Source organism: Berghia stephanieae, chromosome 12, assembly GCF_034508935.2.
Source record: "Berghia stephanieae isolate SIO BIC M18660-M18661 chromosome 12, UCSD_Bste_1.3, whole genome shotgun sequence".
In the NCBI taxonomy this organism is placed as follows: Eukaryota; Metazoa; Mollusca; class Gastropoda; order Nudibranchia; family Aeolidiidae; genus Berghia; species Berghia stephanieae.
In genome coordinates, this window is record NC_088371.1 from 26,034,296 (window position 1) to 26,047,519 (window position 13,224).

The following is a 13,224-nucleotide window of genomic DNA, read 5'->3' on the forward strand; positions in this document are numbered from 1 at the left end:
GGTGGAACAGTGGGTATTTTACTTAGACACATACTATTGATAGTAAAACATGTGTAGTTTGCTAAGTTAACCAATCACCGCCATTGTTTACTTATGACGACTGTCCGAGAGAGGTGGTTATCTAAGTGTCTATTGCATTGCCATACTCGTCCACAGTGTGCACATTTCGACAAATAGAAAGTTTGCCCTCCCGCCACGACATCATAAGATTCCCCTAAGGAATATAGATAATTCATCAAACAAGATGTCTGATGTCAACAGGAAAATCAACTATGTTGTCCAAGTGAGCAAATAGGGGGTTAGTAAGCTTGCCCAATGAAAAAAATAACAAAAGTGCCTGCAGCTGGTCTCGAACCCGGGACCTTCCGGATCACAGTGCAATGCCTTAACCACTCGGCAACTCCCCCCCCCCCCCCCCCCTCGTAATGACGCATAGTAATCAATAGAAGAAAAACATTATAAATCTGATCATGTTTTGACTTTTATCCATTCTGATCACATGATATGTGAAAAAGTTCAAGCCAGCACGAAGTATAAAAAGTACCGATTTTCTTTGTTTAGAACCAAGCTGCTCGTTACAAGGCGAACATGACATCAGACCATTGAATCCAATTGCATTTGCTTTAATTTGATTGGTTGGCAGGCTCGTCTTACTTGCTTGCCGCATTGAGCTTGGGTGTGTAGCATGTGAGGCCCTTGATGTGTCATGTCTTATGTAAACTTTACATGGGAATGAATAGAAAGGTAAATAAAGGCAAAGAGATTTGATAGTTCAATGAAGGGTGGGCAGTATAATACTATTTATTAACACCAACGTGCACCGACTTAAGCTTATTTTAGTACACAATTGAATGAATGCGTTTGCTACCTACTTCACTCCCCTTATGAGTGACATAGTTATAATAGGCTTCAACAGTCGTGACGTCACTTCCCTCGTAATGACGCATACTAACTTAGTAACTGGCTCTAAACTATCGGAACAATGGTAGACGCCCTTATTAAGTACTTCTCCGATGAGCATAAATGTGTTTCCAGAGGAGAAAAACATTATAAACCTGATCATGTTTGGACTTTTACACATTCTGATCACAAGATATGTGAAAAAGGTCTACCCAGCATGCAGAATAAAAAGTATCGATTTTCTTTATTTAGAACCAAGCTGCTGCTTGTTGGGCGGGCGTGACATCAGACTACTGAATCCAATTGACAAATTAGGGAGCAGGCATTTGTATAGATAGAACGAAGTTGACGTCACTCGGGTCTTTGTTAATTTTTTTTAAAAATTTTAAAATTTTTTATTTGTCATCCATGTCTGTGAGTGAACACTAAGCTGGATTAACCAGATTATAAACGCTTAAGTTTACACATGGTTTTGTGTGTTGGTCCGTTATACTTCCGGATGTTGGCTATGTTGTGAGTTTCGTAGCCAGGCGCACAATATCTATCTATAGATAGTATGCAGATGACGTCACTCAGGCCTTTGTTATTGTTTTTGCCATCCGCGTTTGTGAGTTGTTCTCACTAAACGGTTTTAACCAGACTATAAAAGTTCATGGTTACACAGAGTTTGTGTGTTGGTCCGTTATACTTCCGGATGGCAATGTTGTGAACTCCTTGGCCAAGCGCATTCTATCTATAGATAGTTCGAAGTTGACGTCACTCAGGTCTTTGTTATTGTTTTTTTTTTTTTGCCATCCGCGTTTATGAGTAATTCTCACTAAACTGTATTAACCTGGCTATAAACGATCATGGTTACACAAAGTTTTGTGTGTTGGTCCGTTATACTTCCGGATGGCAATGTTGTGAACTCCTTAGCCAAGCGCATACTATCTATAAGGTGATAAGATCTGAACAAGTCGTGCGTAAAGATAGAATGCGCTAGGCCAAGGAGTTCACAACATTGCCATCCGGAAGTATAACGGACCAACACACAAACTCTGTGTAACCATGAACTTTTATAGTCTGGTTAATACAGTTTAGTGAGAACAACTCACAAACGCGATGGCAAAAACAATAACAAAGGCCTGAGTGACGTCATCTGCATACTATCTATAGATAGAATGCGCTTGGCCAAGGAGTTCACAACATTGCCATCCGGAAGTATAACGGACCAACACACAAAACTGTGTGTAACCATGAACTTTTATAGTTTAGTGAGAACAACTCACAAACGCGGATGGCAAAAACAATAACAAACACATGAGTTACGTCATCTTCGAACTATCTATAAAACGGTCACATATAAAGCAAGAAAGAAAAATACAAGAAAAAAAGAAAAACATCCCAAGAAATCAGTTGAGGAAGACTGAGTTGTTGTTTTGTTGTTTTTTTTTTGTTTTTTTTTTTTTTGATGTTTTTTATTATTTTTATTCTTGTGTTTTCTTCTCTTGCTTTATCTGTGACCGTTTCATACACACTTGTTCAGATATTTATCTTACACAAATGCCTGTGTTTTCCTCTCTTACTGTGTTTTACACAATTGTTCAGATCGTAGATAAGTAAACATTGAATTAAGCAGACATGCCTACTTGAAAATCTAAAAATTTGTAGTTTTTAGAAGATAAAAACTGTAGTCGTCGTCGTCAATTTACAAATCAACAATTCACTCCCACAATGATTAGATATCACTCCAAAATCCCTATAATTATGCACTCTGGAGTCAACTTTTGTTTTCAATAAGTTTTAATGACTCAGAAATGTTCATAAAGTTCTGAAATACTCGTCAACAGTCGTAACGTCACTTCCTTCCTAATGACGCATGGTAACTTAGTAACACTGGCTCTAAACGATCGGAACAATGGCGGACGCCCGTATGAAATATTTCTACGGCGAGCATAAAAGCGTATCCAGAGGGAAAAAACCCCATAAATTTGATAATGTTTTGACTTTTACACATTCTGATCAATAGGCATATGAAAAGTTCTAGCCAGCATGAAGAATGAAAAGTAATGATTTTCTTTGTTTAGAACCAAGATGGCCGCCGTTGCCGGGCGGCGTGACATCAGGCTACTGAATCCAATTGGAGCCAAAATTTCGTAATTCCATGAATTTTTCGTAGTACCAGGCAGGTCTGGATTAAGTGTATTTCTATGACAACAACGAATGAATCTCTGTCGCAATTTGGATTGGCAGACTTCTAATATAAGTACAATTTGGTTTGGATTACTTGGCTACACCAATGACCCCATAACGTTTGGGTTATCAGACCTGCAAACAAGTCCACGTCGATCGAGATCAATACATTCTAAACTACAAACAAAGAAGCAATTTAAAGAACTGAACAAATATGTATGACAGGCGCCATACAAAGCAAGAAAGAAAAATACCAAAAAAAAAAAAAAAAAAAGAGAAAAAAAAAAAGAACCATCCCAAAAAATCAGTCGACCATGACTGGGGATCCAATCCAAAATCAGACCTTCTGATTACCGGTGTAATGGTAGCACATCTGACTGGCAATCAGAAGGTCTGAGGTTCGATCCCCAGTCGATGTCGATTAATTTTTTGGGATAGTTTCGTTTTCTTCTTGTATTTTTCTTTCTTGCTTTGTCTGGCACTTTTCATATACACACTTGTTCAGATCTTTATCTTACACCGGTGCCTGCTCCTTATTAGTGTCTAACTTTGATATTTTCAAAAGAAACAATTTATTAGATAACAGGAGAAGAAGAGGAGATATGATCCAAACATATAAAATAGTAAAGGGAATAGACAGGGTAGAGGCAGGATTTCTTAAACCAAACAAAAACATTCAGACACGAGGAAACAGCAAGAAACTGGAAAAAGAACGTTTTAAAACAAATGAAAGAAGGAACTTTTTTTCATCTAGAATTGTAAATAACTGGAATAAACTGCAAGAAACCACAGTATCAGCAAAAAATTTGAATAAATTCAAAGCAGAGTTGGAGATAAGCAACATCCAAGGAAACAAGTTCAATTATAAAAATTGGTCCAATCATTAATAGATGAGGAGGATCGAAGGAGACTACACCAAGTCTAAAAGCTTTATACAGAGGTATCCATGTATCCAGGTATTGCTTTGTCACCAAACAAAATTGCACATCGGCTATTTGTCTATACTATTGACATTAGGCCTTGATCCCTCTTTCAGGCCGATATTTGTTTTTCAAAGGTTTTGGCAATCGATACACCCTCTTTGTTTTCCCTTTCCTGTAATAGCTGGTCTCTTATTTATTTGCTTTAGGAAGGTCTCGATAGCTCAGCCGGTAGAGCACTCGCTTCACACGCAAAAGGACCTTGATCGATCCCGGGTGAAGTCGAGATTTTTTTTGTCTGACCCCCTCCCCTCCACCCCCCCCCCCCAACATAGGAGCCACCTAGCAGTGATTGGGTAGCTGGGTCTGTTAGATCTAGCGGAAAGTACTCTGCAATAGACTAGCGTCCTATCCAACGGGTAGCAAGCTTTTGCTATTAATCCGTTTCATGCTATGGAAACAGGGATAAACTCCGGCTCTCCATGGACCTCAATAATTTGCACGACGGACGGCTGTCTGCCTACACAATTGACAGTGTGCATTGATCCCTCTTTCAGACAGACATTATTTGTTTTTCAAAAGTTCTGGCAATCGATACATGCTCTGTGTTGTCCCTTTCCAGTAATAGCTGGTCTCTTATTTGCTCTATGAAGGTCCCGATAGCTCAGCTGGTAGAGCGTTCACTTCAGACGCAAAGGGACCTGGATAGATCCCGGGAAAAGTCGAGATTTTATTCTGACCCCTTCCCCCACACCCACTCTATCCGCTCAGCAGTGATTGGGTAGCTAGGTCTGTTTAATCTGGCGGGAAAATACGTTGCGATAGACTATCGTCCTATCCACAGGAGAGCCAGCAAGAATTGCTGCTGTCATTTTAACGCTGCAGAAAACCGGGATGAATTCCAGCTCCATGGGTCTTATGGCTCTGAAGGAAGGACTATTTTTTTCCTTGATGTATTATTCCGCCAAAAAATGTGACTAGTCACTTTAGGGCTAACCCACACCGGAGACTGACTCCGACAACCCGGCACTGCCGTCCTCTGCCGTCTTCCGAATAAAGACGTCGGGCACAGACAAAATACTAAGAATAAGGAGAAGAGCCGCTAGACCTACCCATATCTTCATATATGCTTATTTCTTTTCTGTAGTCTTCTCCTTGAACCCTATTGATAACCGTGAGTAACCCCGCCAAAAGGTTCGAGTTTGTGCAAATTTAGTGGAGATTGCGCGACATAAAAGTCCACGATTTCAAAGATGATTTTGTATAGATAGTTCGAAGATGACGTCACTCACGTCTTTGTTATTGTTTTTTGCCATCCGCGTTTATGAGTAATGCTCACTGAACTGTATTAACCTGACTATAAACGTTCATGGATACACACAGTTTTGTGTATTGGCCCGTTATACTTCCGGATGGCAATGTTATGAGCTTCTAAGCCAAGCGCATACTATCTATAGACAGTGTGCTCTTGGCTAAGAAACTCATAACATTGCCATGTATAACGGATCAACACACAAAACTATGCGTAACCTTGAACGTTTATAGTCTGGTTAATACAGTTTAGTGAGAATTACTCATAAACATGGATAGCAAAAAAAAAAAAAATAAATAAAAATAAAACAATAACAAAGGCCTGAGTGACGTCATCTTCGTTCTATATATATTTTTTTTTTCTTTTCCAATCCAGCAAAACAACCATTCGCATCTAGTATCATCAGACGGTCATGATGTCTAACCCCGACAAGAGGTCAGATGACAACAAAGACCTCCCTCTCATGACCTCCGGCTGTCTGGGATTGTGTCTGTGCATCTGGGTGGGCCCTCTGTTCCTTTTGACCAGCTTGGTGTGTTTGATTACGTCAGTGTCCACGAGCCACTGGCTGGAGCAGACAAACGATGAAGGAACACTGACAATGCACGGAGGTCTTTTTGAATGGACCAGAATCGAATACAACGGTTCATACATATCGTGGGACGATTATCCACATCTGGATACAGGTAAATGGGTAAAAGTAACACAATAATTTAGTTAACCTGCCCAGGAGTTAATCGAATTTCAGATAGTCGGCATCATGGACACGGCTGGGCAATGTTCCATGAATATGATAAACGAAAGTTTTAATTTACTTGCCCAGTCATGCCCATGATTAGAAAACGATTTTGAGTCACTCAAATTTACAACATCCATCATGGGCACGGCTGAGCAGCTCAACTAAAGGTTACTTTTACCATTACACGACTATGATAAATATACCTTTTTATTAAGTTGCCCAGCCATGATCACGATTACTTACTTACTTCCAGTGTCATCTCATGGGTTGAGGTCGACTTGAAATGACACGCCAATCTTCCCTGTTGACGGCTTGCTGACTGCATTCGGCTGCCGACAATCCTGTCCATGTCCTCACATCATCTATCCAAGTTCTTGCTGGCCTGCCTCTTCCTCTTTTCCCCTCAACTCTACCCTCAAGAATGTCCTTGTTGACAGTTTGATGGCGTCTTAGGTGTCCAAAATACCTTAGTTTTCTTGTTTTTATTACTTTCATTAGGGTCGGTCTGGTATCAAGGATGTCATAGACTTCTTGATTTGTTTTCTTTTCTTTCCAACTGATTTTTCCAAGGCGACGGAAAGTCCACATTTCAAAGGCCTCAATTCTTTTCTCTGTTTGTTCAAGGTCCATGTTTTTGAGCCGTAGAGAAGTGCTGAGTGGACATAACATTTGAGTATTCTTATTCTCGTTTTCATCTGCGTTTGTTGCGAAGTTAAAATGTTATTCAGTTGGCTGAACCTCGACTTAGCTATAGCAATCCTGTTTTTCACTTCCAGCTCATTCTTTCCGTTGTTGGTCATTGTCTGTCCAAGATATTTAAAAGAATCTACTTGTTCGATGTTTTGATTATTAATTTGGACTTTTGCGATTTTTTCAGGCTTCTTTGACATGACCATTACCTTCGTCTTTTGAACATTCATCTCTAGACCCTTTGCTGTACTGTTCAGGTTTACTTGATTTGCAAGGATCTGTAGATTTGTCTCGTTCGATGCCAACAATACTGTATCATCTGCATATCTCAGATTATTTATCCTCCTACCTCCAATAACAATACCTGGAATGTGCTCGGTTTTACGGAAGATAAACTCTGTGTACAGGTTAAATAGATATGGAGAGAGGATACATCCTTGACGAACTCCTCTTTTAATTGGCGTGAAAGGTGACAGATCGCCCTGAATCTGATGGCTGCTTTTTGATGCCAATATAGATTAGTGATTAGCCGTATATTTTTGCCATCAATGCCTGCCTTTTCCAGACATGCCATTAATTCTCCATGCTGTACCCTATCAAATGCTTTTGCGTAATCGATAAAGCATGCATAGATTTCTTTTTGATGATCAAGGTATTTTTGTGTGATATTATTTAAACAGAAAATTGCTTCTCTTGTCCCATTATTTTTTCTAAAGCCAAACTGTACATCGCCAACTACCTTATCGATGGTAGACCTGATTCTTTCTAGGATGATCTTCATTAATAATTTAGTTACATGGGGCATCAGACTTATTGTGCGGAAATCACTGCAAGTTGTCGCCTTTGGTTTTTTCGGTAGCGTGATGTAAACCGATTTGGCAAGTTCGTCTGGAATATAGACTGTATTGTAAATACTATTAAAGAGATCTGTTAGTTTCACAATTGAGAATTCTTTCAAAATTTTTAGCATTTCTGTTACAATGCCATCTTCACCCTCAGCCTTGCCATCTTTCATATTTTTCAATGCATTTTCTATCTCACATGCGAGTATTGGAGGACCGTCAGTGTTGCTTGGCAAAGGTATTTGGGGCCTGTCATCATCAAATAACTCGCCAATGTATTAACACCATCTTTCCTTTATACCCTCTTTCTCAAATAATATTTTACCATTCTTGTCTTTAATACAGTTATTGTTGTTAGTGGTGTGTTTTTTGCCCGAAATTTGTCTTATTTCCTCGTGGGCTGCTTTTCCATCTAGGCCAAATATTTCGATCATCCTGCATTTGTGGTTAAGCCAATTTTCTTTTGCTATGCGACATTTGTGTTGGATTTTCTTATTCAGCGCTTCATACTCTGGTTTGTTCTTCATTTGTTTACGTTCTGACATGAGATCCAAAATTTCTGGTGTCATCCATTGCTTTCTTGTTCTTTTCTCCTTCTTTGGAATATCCTTATTACCGAATTTTATGCTGTCTTTGAATATGTTCCATTTTATATCAATTTCTTCAATTTCATTTGCTTGTGAGAATTGTTCTTGTGATTCAATAAGTAGTTCATCACGATTAGGAAACAATAATATACGGGGTCACTCGATTTTACGACATTCAACATGGGCATGACTGAGCAACTTATCTAAAGGTTACTTCTACCATTGCATGAATATGATGGACGTACATTTTTATTAACTTGCCCAGCCGTCCCCATGATTAGAAAACAATACTATGTGGTCACTCCATAGATATGACCGAGGCCCTCTTTATAGAAAGGCCTTGATATGACTAGACAACCAACGAAGAGGAATTTCCCGTTGGTCAATCAGCTGTTATTACTGTGTCATACCGGAAGTTGCTCTTTTCATTTGATGAATAGGAAGATCGAGCTATCAATACACTCTTCTTGTCTGATGATAAGTTAAGTAAGGCGCTATCTTTCGCTATTTCCTTCGCCTCCATTCAAAATGAATCAACATTTTCAACAGATGTTTCTCACGGACTTATTGGCTTATATTTACAAAACCATCATGCTCCAAACATGTTGCGTTTATAAATGCAACAATCGAGCTGCGAATGAAAGCAGTCGCCGTTCCATAGATAAGATCAAACGAGGAAAGTGATAATCAAAGAGCCTTTTCCAAGGACTCAACTATGCGCCGAGCGAGACTCGAACCCAGGACCTTCCTATCTGAAAGCGAGTATCATACCACAAGACCACAATACTCTTCAACAGTCGTAACGTCACTTCCTTCCTAATGACGCATGGTAACTTAGTAACACTGGCTCTAAACTATCGGAACAATGGCGGACGCCCGTATGAAATATTTCTCCGGCGAGCATAAAAGCGTAACCAGAGGGGAAAAAACACATAAATTTGATCATGTTTTGACTTTTACACATTCTGATCACAAGGCATGTGAAAGGGGAATGAAAAGTTCTAGCCCGCATGAAGAATAAAAAGTAATGATTTTCTTTGTTTAGAACCAAGATGGCCGCCGTTGCCGGGTGGCGTGACATCAGACTACTGAATCCTATTATTATACAGATCCACGCCTGTGGAACTCTATCAGTTTTAGAACAAAATCTGCTTCTAGTGTTCTAACATTGAAGAAGAATTTAATAATTGATATAATTTTAATATAAACATATATATGGTCCTGTTGTGTGTGTGTATGTGTGTGTTTGTGTGTTTGTGCGTGCGTGCGTGTATGCGTGAATGAGTCAATTATAGAGCGCTGCATAGCACATTTAGGTGGATGCTTAAAGGGTTTAGAAATATATTATTATTATTATTATTATTATTATTATTATTATTATTATTATTATTATTATTATTATTATTATTATTATTATTATTATTATTGTTGTTAAATAACAACTCAAATTATTGTTTGCTTATTTTTCCTCGTCTCCTTGGTTACAGTGTATGTCAAGCTTAGCATTGCCGCCCTCATCATCTCGGCCATTGGGTACTTGCTGGGATTCTTCGCCATGTGTCTCTTCGTCCTCAGTGTTCTGTCCGAGTCTGGAATATCTTGGAATGGACACTCCTTGTGGTCAGGCGCCTGTAAGATATCATTTGCTGTGACCAATAGTCTCAAAACAGTATTATATCGGCTGTGATATTAACATTACAACACAGTACAAAAATTCGAATATAACGATAAATTAAAGAGTAGAAATTGCTCGTATTTTGAAAGAGAAAAAACAAACAAACACATACTATAGATAGTTCGAAGATGACGACACTCAGGTCTTTGTTATTGTTTTTTTGCCATCCGCGTTTCTGTATTAACCTGACTATAAACGTTCATGGATACACACAGTTTTGTGTGTTGGTCCGTTATACTTCCGGATGGCAATGTTATGAGCTACTTAGCCAAGCGCATACTATCTATACAACGTTTTGACATTATACCCTCGTCAGACAACAATGACGACATAAAAATTAGGATTACATTTATATAATGAAGGTCAAAACCAAGCCTTATATAATAATTACTTTTTTTACCCTCTTCTTTATTATAATACATGTAATCTCCTCCCCCCCCCTCTCTCTCTCTCTCTCTCTTCTCTCTCTTCTTCTCTTCTTCTTCTTTCTTCTTCTTCTTCCCCATTCTTCATCTCTTTTTTTTTTCTTCTTCTTCTTCTTTTCTTCTTCTTTTCTTCTCTCATTTTCTCTTTTTTTTTTCTTCTTATTTTCTTCTTCTTTTTTTTTTCTCTTTTCATTCTTACTTCTTCGCACGTTGCCAAAGAAGCGAAACGTGTATATTGTGTAATGCTCAAATTATAAGCTATTTACTCATTATATTTGACTTGCTCGCGTAGGCATTTATAACTCTTTTTTTTTAAGTTGCAAATTCTTAATTTAAAAGACACATGGAATTAGAAAAGCGTGTTTGATTTTAAATCTCAAGTTAGTTCATTCTTACTCATTCTAATTAAATAATCAAATGCATCTTTGCCACAAAAGAAAACAAATTATGAGTTGTATTCAATAGTTCAACCAATGAAATAACTTGTTTCCATGAACTCTACTAACGACACAAACCTAAAAAATGGCATTCAAACTGCCATTCCTAGAGGGTTATTATAGCCGTCATTTTTCTATAAGTGTTAATTCAACACAAGAGCGTATCTTGTCAAGGGAGAAAATTGCGTTAAAATAGATAAAATAGACAGCATACTGGATTATGAGTTACATCCCCTAATTTTCTTGTAGTCGTCGTCGCGTGTTACTTATTTAATTTAATCCTCTTCGTGCCTTGAGTCGAGGCTCATTGGGTATCCATTCACCAGACATCTTCATTTTTTTTGGGGTCGGCTGTTTCTGGGGTGACTGTATTCCCATGGTCCCTCCCCAAGTTTCTTTGGGTGTCCCCCGCATCCCAGGCGCTATATATATAAATTAAATTATTATTATTATTATTATTATTATTATTATTATTATTATTATTATTATTATTATTATTATTATTATTATTATTATTATTATTATTATTATTATTATTATTGTTATCAATGGTATGACGGCAAAACTTTAAATAAAAGCACTTTACACAAATTAACCCACTCGACTTCCGACTCGACTCAGGTATGAATGAGTTCTTGACTCTATTCAGTGTCGGTCATCAAGCTGGTAACAAACAAAAACAAACAAAAAAACAAAAAAAGAATAATAATCCATCGAACAAAACAAAATAAAACATGAAAAAACGAAAGCGACTTGTTAGATTTTATGATCTTTTCTGTCAATGTCTATTAGAATTAGAACCCAATTAATTAAATTTGTTGCTATAGGAAACACATTATCTTCGATTTTGGCGCATATCTCTCGAATCAAAGCTTGCCGCATCTTCTCTGGTTTTCTCAGCCATCCTCACATAATTGTGATCCTTCGTCTCAAAACGGTATTATGTAGGGATGGACCAGATGCCAAAAAGTCAAATTATAGTTAAACTGGCCAAAAATATGAAACGTTGGTATTTAGCACAGTAAAATATGATATAAAGCATATAAACTCAACTTAAACATGATATTTCTGGCTACAAAATCCATTTTCAGCGTCTTAATCATCCCGACTTAATACCGTTTTGACGCGAGGGGTCACAATTTATTTACCTATGTATTTATGTATTTATTTATCGTCAGGTGTCCTCAACGGTACAGGAATTGGGTTTTTTGCAAGGTTCCAGTTCCAGAGCATTGGCTTGGTAAGACCGCTGTCGGAGTTGGATTACGGATGGTCGTTCCATTTGTCCTGGATTTCTCTTCTCTTGGCGATTGTCGGCTCCGTGACCACGATCGCTGCTGCCATCTGTTGCGGGGGTGACGTAGATGAAATAACACCCATAGACACTGGCGGCGGTGCTGACAATCCGGTATGTATGCATAGTTGAGTCCTTGGAAAAGTCTCTTTACTCACATTCTCTCACAGTTTTTTGAGCTTTTTTATATAGAGCAATATCCACTAAATGTGCTCAAAGCGCTTTACAATGGGTCCTTGGCCAACAGCAACATTTAACACTTAGGACGGGACATGACGCCTGTTAGGCGATGTTACAATTTTTCCGGATAGAGACAACGCTGTTAACGGCCAGGTACTCATTTTACACCTGAGTTCGGTGAGAGAATGTGAGTAAAGAGCCTTTTCCAAGAACTCAAGTATGCGCCGAGCGAGGCTCGAACTCAGGACCTCCAATCCGAAAGCGAGTGTCATACCACTTGACAACATAGCCGCACGAAAAATGAAAACATGTCCGTTAACAGCGTTGTCTCTGTCGGATGGTCGTTTCACTTGTGGATTTCTCTACTCTTGGCGATTGTCGGTTCTGTGACCACGATCGACAGCTGCCATCTGTTCCGGGGATGACGTAGATGAAATAACACCCATAGACACCGGCGGCGTTGACAATCCGGTATGTATGTATTTTCTTTTTATTGTGCGGCGGCTATGGTGTGGTCTAGTGGTATGACACTCGCTTTCGGATCGGAAGGTCCTAGGTTCGAGCCTCGCTCGGCGCATAGTTGAGTCCTTAGAAAAGGCTCTTTATTCACATTCTCTCATAGTTCTCAAGGGTAAAATGAATACATGGCCGTTAACAGCGTTGTCTCTGTCGGAAAAAATGGTAATATCGCCTTACAGGCGTCATGTCTCTTTCTACATGCAACGTGTTGCTGTTTGTCAGGGACCCTTTATAAAACGCTTTGAGTACGTTTAGTGAATATTGCGCTATAAGAAAGCTTAATTTAAAAAATTTGTTTTTGTATTTTTGTTTACTTCTTGTTTGATATCTTAAATGTGATGACCGTGTCAATCCGGTATAAATTCGGGGTGAATCAGTAAACGAAATAAAATGTGACACTCCGACTCAATCTCGTATTATATTGGGGTGAATCAGTTAAAGAAATAATATATGAGACTCCGACTCAATCCGGTATAATGTCGTGGTGAATCAGTTTTAGAAATAATATGAAACACTCCGACTCATTCCGGTA

At 38.6% G+C, this 13,224-nt stretch overlaps 1 protein-coding gene across 4 annotated transcripts in view; it reads left to right on the top strand.

Annotated features, from left to right (window-relative positions):
* The window catches only part of LOC144957488 (uncharacterized), a 32,982-nt gene that overhangs the window by 13,800 nt on the left and 5,958 nt on the right, over window positions 1-13,224 (top strand). For all 4 annotated transcript variants that reach the window (XM_078888806.1, XM_078888804.1, XM_078888807.1 and 1 more), the window contains exons 2-4: window positions 5,680-5,990; window positions 9,650-9,793; window positions 11,878-12,107. In XM_078888806.1, the coding sequence (XP_078744932.1) occupies window positions 5,717-5,990; window positions 9,650-9,793; window positions 11,878-12,107 (648 nt within the window). In that variant the 5' untranslated portion in view covers window positions 5,680-5,716. The remainder of the gene's footprint in view (window positions 1-5,679; window positions 5,991-9,649; window positions 9,794-11,877; window positions 12,108-13,224) is intronic.